General features: G+C 59.4%; 1 protein-coding gene across 3 annotated transcripts in view; it reads right to left on the bottom strand.

Moving 5' to 3' along the window:
* Positions 1 to 13,954, bottom strand: part of LOC113211618 (uncharacterized) — a 52,258-nt gene that overhangs the window by 24,023 nt on the left and 14,281 nt on the right. For all 3 annotated transcript variants that reach the window (XM_052270407.1, XM_052270408.1, XM_052270409.1), the window contains exons 2-5: positions 2,923 to 3,634; positions 2,094 to 2,305; positions 1,142 to 1,333; positions 743 to 919 (exon numbers count right to left, since the gene is read on the bottom strand). In XM_052270407.1, the coding sequence (XP_052126367.1) occupies positions 743 to 919; positions 1,142 to 1,333; positions 2,094 to 2,305; positions 2,923 to 3,529 (1,188 nt within the window). In that variant the 5' untranslated portion in view covers positions 3,530 to 3,634. The remainder of the gene's footprint in view (positions 1 to 742; positions 920 to 1,141; positions 1,334 to 2,093; positions 2,306 to 2,922; positions 3,635 to 13,954) is intronic.

Here is a 13,954-nt window from a genome sequence, read left to right as displayed (position 1 = left end):
CCTGTTCGCGGACGTCCTTTCCCGGCCTCGGCTACCCCCCCCCCCCTCGCCCCCCCGTCGAGCAACGCGTCTGAAAAAGAGGATGATTGCCGCCGAGTCGCGCGGAGCAAGCACTCGGGAGGAGAAGGCGCACCGCGCGGTCCGCGAAATAGTCGCGCACCCATACCGAAACAGTGATGGTTACAACAAAAACAACAAAAAACGACGGTTCGCACTTCGGCTTGATGACTTGTTAGGAAAGACCTCTGCTGCCCCCTGCAGCTAGCTGCACGCCTCCCCTGACATCTGACATCGAGAGAGCCGCGAGCGGCGAAAGACAATTAAGTGAGGCTCACTCTTTATTTTTACTAAAATACTTATAGTATTTATATGGATTTTTTTTAAATTATGGCGTCTGAAAGGGTTCCACTCTTTCCCCGTCACCCAACAAAACCGTTCGGTGGGTGTGTTGGTTGCAGCTGGTGTCACGTCGGGGAATGCAGTACGAAACAAGGCAAAAGTTAGTGGCAAAAGTTAGTGTGAAGCAACTTAGCGCAGCCATCATCAGTCAGTCGCGCGCGATTGCGAGGCGACGCAAAGCAGCGCGGAGGGAGAGGAGGGGGACGACGAGGCCGTCAGCGCAGCTTCTGGATAATGGAGAACGAGAGAGAACAACCAAGCTTGGCGGCACTGCGCGGCACGCGGTACACTCTGCTCTTGTCGAAAATTCGCCAAAGTAGTCTTTGGCAGTGTGTAAACTCACCGGCGGTGGCGGCTGGGTGGAGAAGAGCAGCAGGCCGCTAGGGGTGGGCGAGCCCGTGTAGAGCGGGCCGTTGGGCACCTGGCGCGTCAGCCAGCGGCTCACCAGGCGCTCCTTGGAGCCGCTCGAGTAGAGCCCCGACACGGAGTGCAGCGAGTCCGGGGAGCCACCCGAGCTCCTCTGCAAAGGGACACAAGTACGGCGTCAGGAAACCTTTTATTTTTCCGATAACCCGAGGGATTTTAAGTTTAGAAAATTTTCCACTCTCCCAGAAAAAAAATTAAAGTATTCCAAGATAAATTGGAAAAATATCAAACTTCAGAAAAAACTGAAAGAAATTTTGTGAAAAATTCCTGAGACATTACAAAATTAAAAGAAAAGAAAACAGATGTTGACGTGTACCTGGTTGTAGAGCGGCGAGTGCTTCCGCGACGTCCGGGCGGCACACGGGCACACGAGCCGGTAGCAGCGGTAGCCGCTGGCGATGGCGGCCAGGAGCTGCAGCCCCGCGGCCAGGAGCAGTCCGCACGAGGCCAGCACGCGCTCCCAGTGGCTGGAGCCGGGGCTGGACCGGGGCTCCTCCTCCTCGGCGTCCTGGAGGGAGCAGAGAAAGGAGCGCGATGAGAATGACCGCACTAGGAGGAAACATGGGGGGAGGGAAAGAAGTGTTTCACATAATCTCCTCGCCGCACCACCGCCAGCCAGATCCAACGCCCGGTCCATTTCGCGCACCGCGCGCGCCCGGAACTTTTACCGGACATGTGCTGTGCTGTGCGCCGGAGTACCGCACCGCTCAACGCCACGCCACGCCACGCCACGCCAGGCCCGCCACGCCACGCCACGCCACGCCACGCCACGCCACGCCACGCCACGCCACGCCAGGCGCCTTTGCTTTCTTTTCTCGCGCCGCTCTCATCAGCAAGGGCCCACAACTCTGCAAGAAGGGCGGGGCGGGGCGCGGTGGGGGAGTCACGTGGGGCGATCGCACACAGGAAGTACGTGTTGTGTGCGGCGTGGCGTGGCTCGGCGTGGCGCGGCATGGCGTGGCGCGGCGCTCTGGAGTGTAGAGCGATCAATCTACGCGCGGCCAGGCCGGCCGGGGCCCGCTGGAGGCTCCAGGCCGGTGCGGCGCGGGGCTGCACGTCGCCCGCAGCTGCAGCAGCATGCTTCGTGCTCGGGCTCGTTTGCGTGCGCCCGGGCCCGGCCGCACCTTACATTCTCCCACACTTCTCTAGCCGCCGTCGCCATCCTGGTCCGGTACGTTTTTTGCATCTATTTTGCAGCACCAGGGGGAGACTTACCCGTGGCAAAAAAATAAATGAAATTGTTTGATAAATATTTTGTTTTGACTCACCTCCTCTTCCCGCAACAGCTGGATGTCTGGGGTGCGCGCATCCCGGACGAGCCCGATGGCGGCCAGGACGAGCACCAGGTTGGAGACGGCCAGCGCGACGAGCGACAGCGCCATGAAGACGGTGGGTGCGATGGGCGGCCGGCCCGAGCCCGAGCCGCCGCGCACCGAGCTGGAGTAGCAGCTGCGCAGGCCCGCGATCACCCCGGCCACTCCTGCGGGAGGGACAGAGAGCGAGGGAGCGTGAGCAGTGAGCATGCGTAAAGAACGGAGTAAGGTAGGCAAGCCCGTCGCACAGCCCCGTCCTGCGGGCGGAGGCATTGCCTACCCCGCAGGCGCTCCGCTTCCACCATCGGGAAGCTCCTTCGTGATGTTGCTGCCGACAACTCTTTCGGTTATACGTCGCGGGGATCCCCCCGTCTACTGCAAAGGTCCTTGACACTGGAGTAAAGCAAGAGACCCGCAAAGGCAAAAGAGAACGACAATAATACCCCCCTTATCCCTTTCCGGAAGCGGTACCCCTCAGAGACGAGTCAGTGATGATACTCCCACTCAAAATAATTATCACCCCGTAATTAGTGGGCGTTTAGAAACAACTAACAGAGCGGTGCAGCAGCGGGGCTCGGCGGGGCGGGGGAGTCGCGTGGTGACAATGGGACCGTGGGAGCACGGCTAGTCCCCCCCCCCCCCGCTCCCTCGGCCGTCCAGCACGGTGGGCGATCATTACTGCATCAGTCACCGCCAGAGCCGGGGGGCAGCGCAGCGCGCCGCCGAGGAGGACGAGGAGGGAGCGGAGCAGGACAGAGATAAGACGTTTCATCTCGCGACTTACCAGACACAAAACTGATGGCGCCGCCCCAGACGCCGGCGCCCACGCTCGCCATGGAGGCCCGGTGCAGCATGGCGAGGACGCCGAACACGACCATGAGGATGCCGAGCAGCGCTTGGACGCAGCCCAGGAAGAGGAAGGCGTTCTCGTCGCTGGTGCTGCCGCGACCCCCGCGTCCCGAGGACACGTCCGAGACCGTCGTGGTGGTGGACGTGGCGTCGAGGCCGCGGTGGTGCGGGGCGCCCTGGACCGGGGCCGGGCCGAGCAGCAGGCCGTCCAGGGAGCGTGTCTTGAGCGAGGAGGCCGTGTTGGTTGGACTAGACTGGACGAGGTGCTTGGAGGAGGAGGTTGTCAGCAACGACGAGGTGGTGCCGGGCGGGCTGCTGCTCGGGTGGCTGCCGGGGGGCCCTGGCGGCAGGGCCAAGGCTGCCGACGTCGTGGTGACGCCGCTGGACGCCAGCTTGCCGTCCTTCGGGGAGGACGGCGGCGACTTGGCCACGAAGCCGACCGGCGTCTCCACCGGCGAGGTGCATGCCGTGCAGGGCGCGTCCGAGTCGGCGCTGGTGATGGTGTCCACCGTGCTCATGAGCGAGTCCATGGCGGACGACATGGTGGCGGCGGCGCTGCGCGGCCGCGACCAGGATCCAGTGGTGGCGGTCTGTCTACGGGGCTCGGCGCCGAGGCTGCCTCCTGCGTGGCCTCATCCTCCCCGCACCTGGAACAACAAGAAGACAGGTGTGACATGAAGCAAGTGTCTCATGTCTGGCGAGAGCTCAGTGCAGCGGTCCGGCGCTCGGCCCGGCGCTCGCTTACAGTCGCGGTGATGTACCGTGATTGTGTGAAACGAAACGCATCGCTGGCTTTCCTTCCACCCATTTCCCCGGGCCGCCCCGCCCCTCACCGTCCCCACCGTCCGAGTGCCTCTCCGACCAGCCGTCCGTCTCTCACTGATTAAGCCACACCGTTACTCCGCGGAGCGAGCGGCCAGCATCCTGGAATCTCACGAAGTCTCTGTATTGCGATTGGTACCCGGAGGAGAGGGGTGGGAAGGGTAGGGTAGGGGGGCATAGAATCTGCCGCCAGCAGCGGATCGAGTCCGCCAGGGTAACGATGCGTTAACGAGTGTTAACGCGGCCCGGCCCGGCTCCGGTCCCTATTAGTGTCACCGCCGCGAGCACGGTGCGGTTGGCGCTCCTGCTGCTGCCGAAGCCACCACCGCCGCCGCCGCCACGCCGCGCGGTGCGGTTGGCGGCCCTGCAAGGCCCTTGGTTGCCGCCGCCGCCGTTGTCCTACGCGGGGCTGCGTCAGAGGCACCGTGGCGGGCTCTGCTGGCTGCACTTCCACTCGCTTTTCCTCCCGGCCCGGCCTATGGACGCTCGCGGTCTTCGCCTCTCTGCCGGGCGTGGCGGGGCGGGGCGGGGCACGCGGCCATAAAATCAGCAACACTGGCCACCGGCGGCGGCGGTCTTTTCAAAATGACGCTTTCCTCCTCTTTTGAGGTGGCGGCGGCGCGGCGTACCGCGCGGTGCGCCTCGTTACAGGCCGGCCAGATGATGTTTGCAGAAAGAGAAAGCCCCCCATCCATACCTGCGCAGTGCTGAGCGCGCGGCGGTGCTGAGCGCGGTGGTGCTGAGCGCGGTGGTGCTGAGCGCCCCCGGGGAGACACCACCGTTTCCTCGCGCCGCCCGCGGTGCAAACTCATTGGCCGTGCGTTTCCGCGTTCCCCCCACGCACCGCTGCTTTGCTATGGGAATTCCCTGGATCAAGAAGAGCGGGCGCCGGGAGGCTCCGATGAGCGGGCCGCCTCCGCGGTGCGTGAAGCGAGAACAACGCGTAACACGCACGGCAAAGCGCCGCTCGGGTGGGCGGGAGCGCAGCGGTAGACGCGTGACACTATCAAGTGCGTGGCTAGAGTCTCGCATTCGAAAAAGGTCGATAGTAGGAATGGGCAATCCACCTGATCGAAAATAATTGGCATTCAGTATGTTGGTTTTTGCTTCACATTAAGGTTAACACGTTGGGCCGGATATTAACGCTAGCTCGTTTTGTGGCCTGGTTGCCTGGTTCTCTCGGACGAAGCGCGTGTTTCATCCACATTTTTATCATTGAGTGTCACACGACGACTTAATTTGTCGAGTGGATGCAAGGGGCTCGCGCCAACTCCGGCCAACTCAAGCTGTATAGAGCTGGGGCTCGCTGGGCTGGGCTAACTGGACTAAGAGAGGGAGGGGACAGTGAGGGCACCGTTAAAGTGGAAGGGTTTAATTCAGCGGCTATGGCAGGGCTCCAGAGGGTCGCGGAGCGGACTAAACAGCGCAGAACCTGGCGGAGGAGGAGGAGGTCCTCTGGCGTCGCGCTCTGTCTGCACAGGGCGGCCCGCCCCGCCCCGCCCCGCCTCATAGCCCTTCTTTGCCGACCCATTGATGCATGGCACACGGACCATTGGCTGCGGCGGGCTGCGGTCCCTTGCGCTGCTGACGATGTCGTTGTCGCGGCGACCAAGAAAACTCTCTGGCGAGTGGGAAAAGAAAGAAGAGATAGGCGAACCACCGCAGGGTCATGTCATATGGGATTCGCTGACCCCATTCCTCGCGGGGCTCCGCCAGGCTTTCTCATCGCGGCGGCGCGCGGGGCGGGGCGGGGCGGCTAGGCGAGCTGCACCGCAGCGCAGGGCCGGGCGGGGCGGGGCGGGGCGGCTAGGCGAGCTGCACCGCAGCGCAGGGCCGGCGGAGCCGCGCTGTGCGCCGAGCCGCGTTACCCCGGGGATGCCACCCTCCGCCTGTGGCCACACCCCCTGGAGCTGTTGTACAAAGTCTCGAAATATCGAAGACGATATACCTCGCCTCGGTATCACGACGTTTTGCGATATGCCGTGCTTCAATACTTTTCGATATAATATTCTCGATGTTATTGTTCGATATGTGGTCGACATCGTATCGCGCTCGCGGTGTTGCGATTTAACTGAATTTACCTCCCCCATGGAAAGGAGAAGGCGAGGAGCGCATCTCGGACGGAGCGGGGCTGCTCAAGCTTAGTGAGCTCGCCTAGCCGACGGACGACTCGACGTGTACTGGTCGCTCGACACTGACGAGCAGTGGCCGATTGATTGACGATTGGTGCGGCGGCCGATCATCCCCCTCCGCTGGGTTGGTTGATCGCTGATTGACCGGCCTCGCGCGCGGACAGCGCTGCTCGCTCCGCGCTCCGCGCCGTGCATGCGAGACGAGACGGTGCCTGCCTGGAAGACCGCGCGTCACCACATCATTTCCAAAGATGTTCAATTATTATCGCCTACCATGAGAGTACCTAGTGCTTTGCCACGCACTAATTGCAAAATTCAATTCTTTCGCGGGGTTTGCCGGGTTGGTTAGCATCAAGGGCCAGAGTGTCAACGACCAGCATCCACGATTGGCGTGTCGAGGACCAGCAGCGTCCAGTCGCAAGACGACGAGCAGTCAGATTGGGAGCCCAGCAGGACTATGACGTCCTCGGCCTGCGTCCAGGACTAGGACCGGCGTCCAGGACCGGTGGTGCCCAGTCCACTGTCCAGCACCAGCACACCAGCGTCATGCGGCCGCCGGCCTCGCGGTCGCTGATCCCTATCGCCGCCTCATGTGCGCGGCTATGCGCGAGGCCCGCCGGCCAGGCCAGCTGCAGGCAAAACACGTCACGCGTGCCGCCGAGAGTATACACTACCCTACGTCTGCGACGCTTGAAAATCATCCGTACATGAGTTGGCGAAAGAGGAGAAGCTCTGCTGTCGGCAGAGGTCTTTTCAATTCTGAGGGCGAGCGAGGGAGAGAATCATTTTCTAAGCACGCGCGGGGGGGAAACAAACGACGTTGTTTGAGGGGAACACGCCCTGCTCTGCCCTGAACTGCTGCGAGGGATCAGGGTCGCGGCGGGTCGCGGCGGGCCTCTGCTGCGCGCCGTACGACGGCTTGATGAGGTCAATGAGGGGGGCCCTGGCCGGCGCCCTGGCCTGGCGTGCCGCGCGGACGTCTGGCGACGGCGGCGTTATGGGCCCCGCGTGGCGCCTCGCGGACCAAGCGCCGGACGAGACGGGACAACCAGCCGCAGGAGGGGGTGGGGAGCACCACTGGAGCGCCACACGAGGGTTTTTATAATCCGGCCGTAGAGATAAGCGAGGTAATTAGAGGGGGAATTAAATCCCCTTCCTTATTGAGGCCACAGGATAACTTTGCAACATGCAAGCTAAAATAAGAACATATTATAGATCGCAAGTGGACAAGCAAACGCGGACCGCCGACAAGCAGAGTGAGCACTATCATGAATATGGACCGCAACGAACGAGAGGGGCGTAGGGGTGGGGGTGCCACCAACAGTGTGAGGCGCGGCGGCGGCGGTTACCAACAAATTGCAGGGGGGCCTTTTGCACGGCATCGCCACCACGGGGTGGAGGGAGCAGGCACGGCGCAAGGAGGTGGCGAAATGGCTATTTCCTGCAAAAATGATTGAAAAAGAAAATATGATGCCTGTGAGGCGGCCTGCTGTGATGATGAGAGCAGCAAGTGCAGTAAGTACATGGCGTGCGATGGAAAGTGGAGCTATTTTACCGACGTAATTGGACTAGAACCAGAAAAGTGAGTCGCAGGGGACCTAGGCAAATGATTTAACACTCACCATTATTAAATGTTATCTTGCCCTTTCATTCTGAGTCATGTACCTTGTACTCGGGAATGAGGACGAGACCACAAAGCCGCCGCAAACGATACGAAACGCGTGACTGTGCATCACTCGTCGTTATGACAGTCAGGACCAGCTCACCCGTTCCCTGGAAAAGGAGTAGCGGCGGATTGGGGGGAGGGGGGGGGGAGGGCCGCCGTACGGGGAAGCAGAGCGCCGGGTGATGCTGCTGCGGCGCTTGGGCGCGGGTGGATGTGCGAGGCAGCCCGTCTGTTACGCAAATATACGTTTTTTAAACCGTCATCATTCCGACAGCAGCAACGGCAGCCGGCAACATCACAACTGCCACACGCCACGCGACGCCGCGCCGCCGCCGAGCTGCAAGCTGCAGCAGGGCTCTAGGAGTGCGGTGCGCGGTCGCTTGTTGTCGGAGTGTCGAGTCGAGCCGTCGAGCCTCCAGTCAGTCGTGCGAGGAATCAGTGCGATTAGTGTCACCGCCGTCGCGTCCCCGCCGCCGCGCCCCCCGCGCTCGCAGCGGGTGAGCCTCCCGGGGGGCGGCGCGGTGGAGGGGGAAACGCCCTGATCTGCACCAAGTCACGGAGGAGCACACTTCTAGGTTAGGTTGTGGACGTGTTGCACCACCACTGTAAATGCGGGGAAGACTTGTGTACAGTTCTCCCTGAATACTCTCTTGTACAAACTATTAGCCAGACTGAGACATCATCGTGTATCTGATCCGAGAATTCGTGTACCTACAAGAAGGCGCCAAAGAAGTCATGGACAAAAATCTTCCCTTGACTTTTAGCGCTGCTGCGTACAGTTGACTGAACAACCCGGTGACCCGCGAACTGCGCGCGGCCCGCATGGAAACACAACAACTCCATCACAACCACCTTGCCCGCCCGGCCTGGACAAACGCGCCCCTCAAGGACTCCGCAAACCTGTCTCTCTGACATTTATATACGCGCTCGCCGCTCGGCCGTGAGAACAAAAGGAAGGAAAAACAACTTACGGCGGGCAAAACGCGTAGTTGTCCATAAAATTTAGACGAAGATTCGCCTCGCACAGTCAGCGTCGCGGGGGAACAGAGGGTGAAAAACTGGTGGATACCCAACGACAGCCCGGGGGGCATCTTTCCCCCTCCCCCTTCTCTCTCTCTGTCTCTCTCTCTCTCTATCTCCCTGTCTCTCTCTCTGTCTCTCTGTCTCCCTCTCTCATCTCTCTCTGCGACCATATGAGATGAGACCGCAGCCGTAAGCCGGACTCGACGACGACGATACATGACTGATGAAGGTTAATGAATGGACACAAGTATCGCCGAGGCATCTCCCCAGCAGAACCGCTCTCCTGAAATGACCGCTGCTCTTCCTTGAGAAACGAAAGTCCCACTCCCGCGTACAAGGTGCAAGGTGACCTTGGTGCTCGTGTCCACTCCCCGGCCCCGGCGCCGGCACCCCGGCCTGGGAAAACAGAACTGCTCCATTGCTTGGCGCGAGCGGGCGCCGCCGGTGGATTGCCTACAAATTGGGGGTATACTTATGCTATCCGCGCATAGGGGGCGCGGCTCGCGAGCTCGGCCGGCGTGTTTCATACGTTGCCTGGTCGGCCAGATTCCAGCGCCGATTTCCCAATCAATTTTTACGCCGCGTTGAGGCTTTTGCTCGCTCCAAAGCCATCAAGGCCGGAGAGCTGCTGCCGGGGCCCGGCCGCGCCAGGTTTCACAGGCAACGCGGGCAGAAATTTCTTTTTCGTTATCCGCTCTATAAAATCACGCGTAGTTAAGCCGCCGCCGCAGCCGGCCGATGGCAGAGAATAGATTACGAGCAGAGTGCGCAGAGTAGATTAGCATGGGTCCAAGAGAGGTGACAGAGGTAAGATACGCACACTGTAGAGCAAATATTTCTATATCTAACCTGAGTCACACACAATCTCGGTCACGGGTCATCACCCCAAAAAAAGAAGTCCCCCTGACGGCATACAGCAAAGCTAAAGCGAAAGCCCGGCGGGGCTAAACTGCGGATCTATAGAAACTGCTCCGCTATCACTAACCTTCCCTTTCAGTCGCACGCCGCGCGCCTCCGGGATAAGAGAGAGAAGAGGGGAGGGGGAGGGGTAAAGCGCGGAGGAATTTCGCCATCGCAAGTAAAAAGAACACACACATCTCCCCGACGCTGCCTTTGACGGCGACACACCACCGGCACGGCGGGCGTTTTGATCCCCCGGACAGACAAGGATGCGGAGCGACGACGGGGGAGCAGCGCGCGTCAGGGTTAACGGGAAGCGCTATCGCTTGCCAAGTCGTGCATCAGATCAAACTATTTCAAGATCAAGGTTCTTTCTCTTTCTTTCTCTCTCCCGCTTGCTGCTGCATACCATCTTCTCATTCTCCTTTTTCCTCCCGTTTCTTATTCACTCCCGGAGCGCGGCGGCGGGTTCTCATTAATTCCTCATCCGTCTCTTCTTCTGCACTCCCAACTTCTTTCCCATCCCCTCTATAGGTTTGGCCGGGCGTTGCACGGGCGGCGGTCCCATTGTACCGTTCGACTCTCCGCCGCCCGCCTGGCCGGAGCAATAGTACTTGTGATGGACGTTGGCCAGGGATCGCACCGCACACCGAATAAAAAAGAAAAGAAACAGAAATGAAGGCTCCCAATGGATTGTTTGTTTTTTCGAGCCTCTTTTCGGATCGCAACGTTCCGTTGTTGGAGCACACCAGCAGAGGTCCTAGATGAGTCCCGCTGCTTCATTGGCCCGGCAGAGTAAAAAGCGTGCGGCTTGCGCGGTCAGCGAGCTGCACTGGAGCGCGGGAGCGGAGCTGCTGGAGCTTCACCGAAGCGCTGGAGCTGCTGGAGCTGCCAGAGCTGCTGAAGCTGCTGGAGAGCACCTCCCTACAGCGCTGGAGTTGCTGGAGCGCTGGAGCTGGAGCGCTGGTGCTCTAAAGCTGCTGGAGCGCACTTCCCTGGAGCGCGGGGGCCCAAGGCCCCCACCTGCATTCCTGCTCGATGTGCATAACATCTGATATGGATTATGGCACGCCTAGGGCACGCCCTGTGCATAGACACCCCCCCCCACCCCTACCCCACACACTCACAGACCAGACCGCCGCCGCGACTATCGCCGAAAAGTATCAGAGATATAAATGCAGCGCAGACCACCGTATACAAAACGTGTCGAAATAGGTGCTGGGTTGAGTTAGGTTAGGACGAGTTGAGTGAGTCAGAGGGGGCTTTAATAAGAGGCCACAGATGCCTGAGGAATGATCAGATCTCAGTAAAAGCAAACTTGGCGAGGCCAGCGGGAGTGTGTGCAACCTTTCGTATGCTGCGAAATGAATGACCCGCGTGTCCATTATTTTACACGTTTCGTTAAAATGCCCTCTATTCTGGAGATAGATACTCTGCCGAAGAATCGACACACGGCACACGGCATCAATACTAACTTGTGATCTACTTTACTTTACACCAAACGAGGTGTGCTATGCGGTGCGGCCCGCTACACAAAGTTTGCCGTGCCGTGCTGCGCGAGAGATCGATTCCAAAGCTGCCAAGCGTTCGTGACTAAAGGAGGTCTGCGGAATCCTTCTCCTCTCCTCTCTCTCGCCCTGGACGGGGGAGGAGAGGAGGAGAGGCTGGGAGGAACAGGTGTTTGCCTCCTCGACGGGAATGTATCGCGCGCGGTCCTACGCGCCGCCGGCCGGCCGGCCCGCCGAGCACAAAGATCACGTTACACGCAGTGTTTTGCTGCGCCAGGCCAAAGTGGCCAAAGGCGCAAGGCGCAAGGCAGGCGGCGGCGGCGTAGGCAAAGCGGGAAATGGGTCGGCGCGCCGGGGGAAAGGTCGCGTCCGTGCTGTAAACAGATCAGAGCCCGGGGAATCCAGAGCTCAGCAGGGTGTGAGTGAACCTGTGAACCGCGGGGTGAACAGCTAGAAAATCGTTTCCTTGAAACAAGGGAATTTCAGTGAAATTAGCCTTGAATCAACAAAATTGACCTAAAATAAACAGAAGGAAATATTTTTCCCCCTGCAGGAAAAAATTGTCTTAATTTGAAGAAATGTCTAAAACTTGAGGACTTTTTGTCTTTAAACAAATGTAATTTCTTTAGAACAAGATCAATATTTCATTATGCTTTTTCAAGGAAACTGTTATCGAGAAAATCTGTCCGTTACGAACCCTCCGGGTCCCTTGTCCAGCTGGTTCAGTGCATGCAAGCTCTCATAGCGCCTGATAGATAGGCAACATCATGCCTTCGATGCATAAGTGTACAGCGGGGTGGCCTACCCCGAGTCTTGCAGGCGCCGAGCGCCCCTAAATGTGCCGAGAAAAACCGAGAAAAACGGACGAACTCTCTACACGATCCCTTGTTCCACCACATATGTTATGTTTGTTTTCTTTTAAGTGAATACAGGAGTGTCGGTCTAGAGTTCCCTGAACCGCCGCCGGCTCCTTTGGCTCCTTTGCACAATCTGGAGCCGCCACGTCCCTATCTGTCCGCATCAGGAGCAGTGGGACACGCAGCCGCAGCGACCCGGGCCGGGCCGGGGGTCGGAGAGGTGACTCACGGCGACCCCAGCCTCTGCTGCTGTGCGCTGTGCGAAACCGACGACGGCGAGCTTTACACGAAAAGCGCCAGCCAGAGGTTTTGGACGTGAAGAAAGAATGAGGAAAGAGGGAAGACGCGACGAGAAAAGAAGAGAGGAGGAGGAAGAGGAAAGAAAGAGAGAGATTGGAGCAGGATGATACCCTCCTGCGACTGGCTCATGTGTGCTAAACAGTGGGAGGGACGTAAGAGCGTGAGAGTGAGTGAGAGGGAGTCTTCTTGTTAGTGCGTACGTGCGTGTGTGTGAGAGAGTGAGTGAATGTGCAGCTCCATGCACGTCCGTGTGTGCGTAGGTGTAGCACACACCGCAGCAGCAGCAGCAGAGATGTGACGTGTAGGGCAGAGAAGCGCGAGCGTCGTCTGCTGACTGACCTTCTTTTCAGAGTGAGCCTAGCCGAGCAGCTGGGACATGAGCGGCGTGAGCTGCAGAGGGGTCTTTGCGCTCTGCAGAGCACAGCAGAGCAAACAAGAGCCCGTGCAACAGCACCGCGACATTTATCCTGCGGCGCTTAAGTAGTGTCGCTCCCGCGGGGCATCTCTCCGCCCAGCCCGACTAGTGCAGCAGAGGCGAGGCGGGGCAAGCTTATTGACTGCCGCACTCGCCGTAAAAGTGGCCGAGCGGCGGTGGCGGCGGCGCGCGCGGGAAAGTATGGCAAAATAATTAAATTTGCCATCATCCCCTCCGCCGCCGTCTTCGAGCTGACTGAGCGCTGCGGCCGCGACCAGGCCACCGCCGGGAGAGCCTCCGCGGCAGTGGCGCCCCGCTGACCCGCGACCCCGCGCCACGGCCTAGTTGGGTTGCTCCAGGGGCCCCCGCGCAAAAAAGTGAGCAGCGAGGGTGGCCCAGGCCAGCCAGCTCCAGACCTACTGCGGCTACACTGCCAAACATTTTGTGTTTTTGTCATAGATCTATGCGGGCGCACCTTAAACCATCAGAACGGTACAGTTCCGGTCCGGCGGCTGAACGAAATGTTTACATTCACTACGTTTTTGCATATTCGGATCGAATTACTGTCATTTTTGACTCTTGACTTTTGCCAAAAGGTGACAAAACTTAAAGAAAACTTCAAGTTAAAAAAATTCCTAATTATCTAAGATTTTTTAACCACCATTCGCTAAATTGATAAATTGGAGCCTATCGGCAGCTGTCGCGCCCGGCAGCTGGAGAGAGACCTTTTATCGCGGCGCAGGCAGGTAAAGAGTAAAAGTAGTCTCTCGGCTCATGTCGGCCGCCTGCTCGGCCGCCTGCCTTGGCCCGCGCGGCCATAAAGCCCTGCTCTGCGCTCGCCTTTAATTAAAGTGCCAATCACCCGCCTATTGATTCCTTTTAATGGAGCGAGAAAGACAGAGACGTGCGGACAGACAGCTCTCTACCAGTCTCTACCAGTCTCTACCACGCTGGCTGGCCGCACCGGCACCGACGGTGTCCCTGGACCGGCCGGCCCGTCTCCTCTATGGTGTCTGCTACAACGAGACGAGCCTTGTACGCCGCGTCGCTCGTGCGATGTGTCAGAACAGCGGCTCCTTGTCACTCGAGAAGTAAGTAAAAATTAATAACAACTGCGCACATTTTCATAAACGAATTACAGCGCGTTTACGACAGAGTGAGGTGTACTACTGTACATGTATAATAAAACAGAGGGTATACTCCGAGTGGGTGGTCTGGCAGTGTAGGACGCCGCCACACGCCCCGCCATGCTGCCCGCGCCGACGCGCCACCGCCGCGGCCCACAAGTGGAGTGGCCAGTCTCTATGGGCTTAAAGGGCCGTGCGAACCTCCTCCTTTTGTCTG

Source organism: Frankliniella occidentalis, unplaced genomic scaffold (assembly GCF_000697945.3).
Source record: "Frankliniella occidentalis isolate FOCC.00 unplaced genomic scaffold, Focc_3.1 Scaffold123, whole genome shotgun sequence".
In the NCBI taxonomy this organism is placed as follows: domain Eukaryota; kingdom Metazoa; phylum Arthropoda; class Insecta; order Thysanoptera; family Thripidae; genus Frankliniella; species Frankliniella occidentalis.
This window is presented reverse-complemented; position numbering and strand designations above follow the sequence as displayed.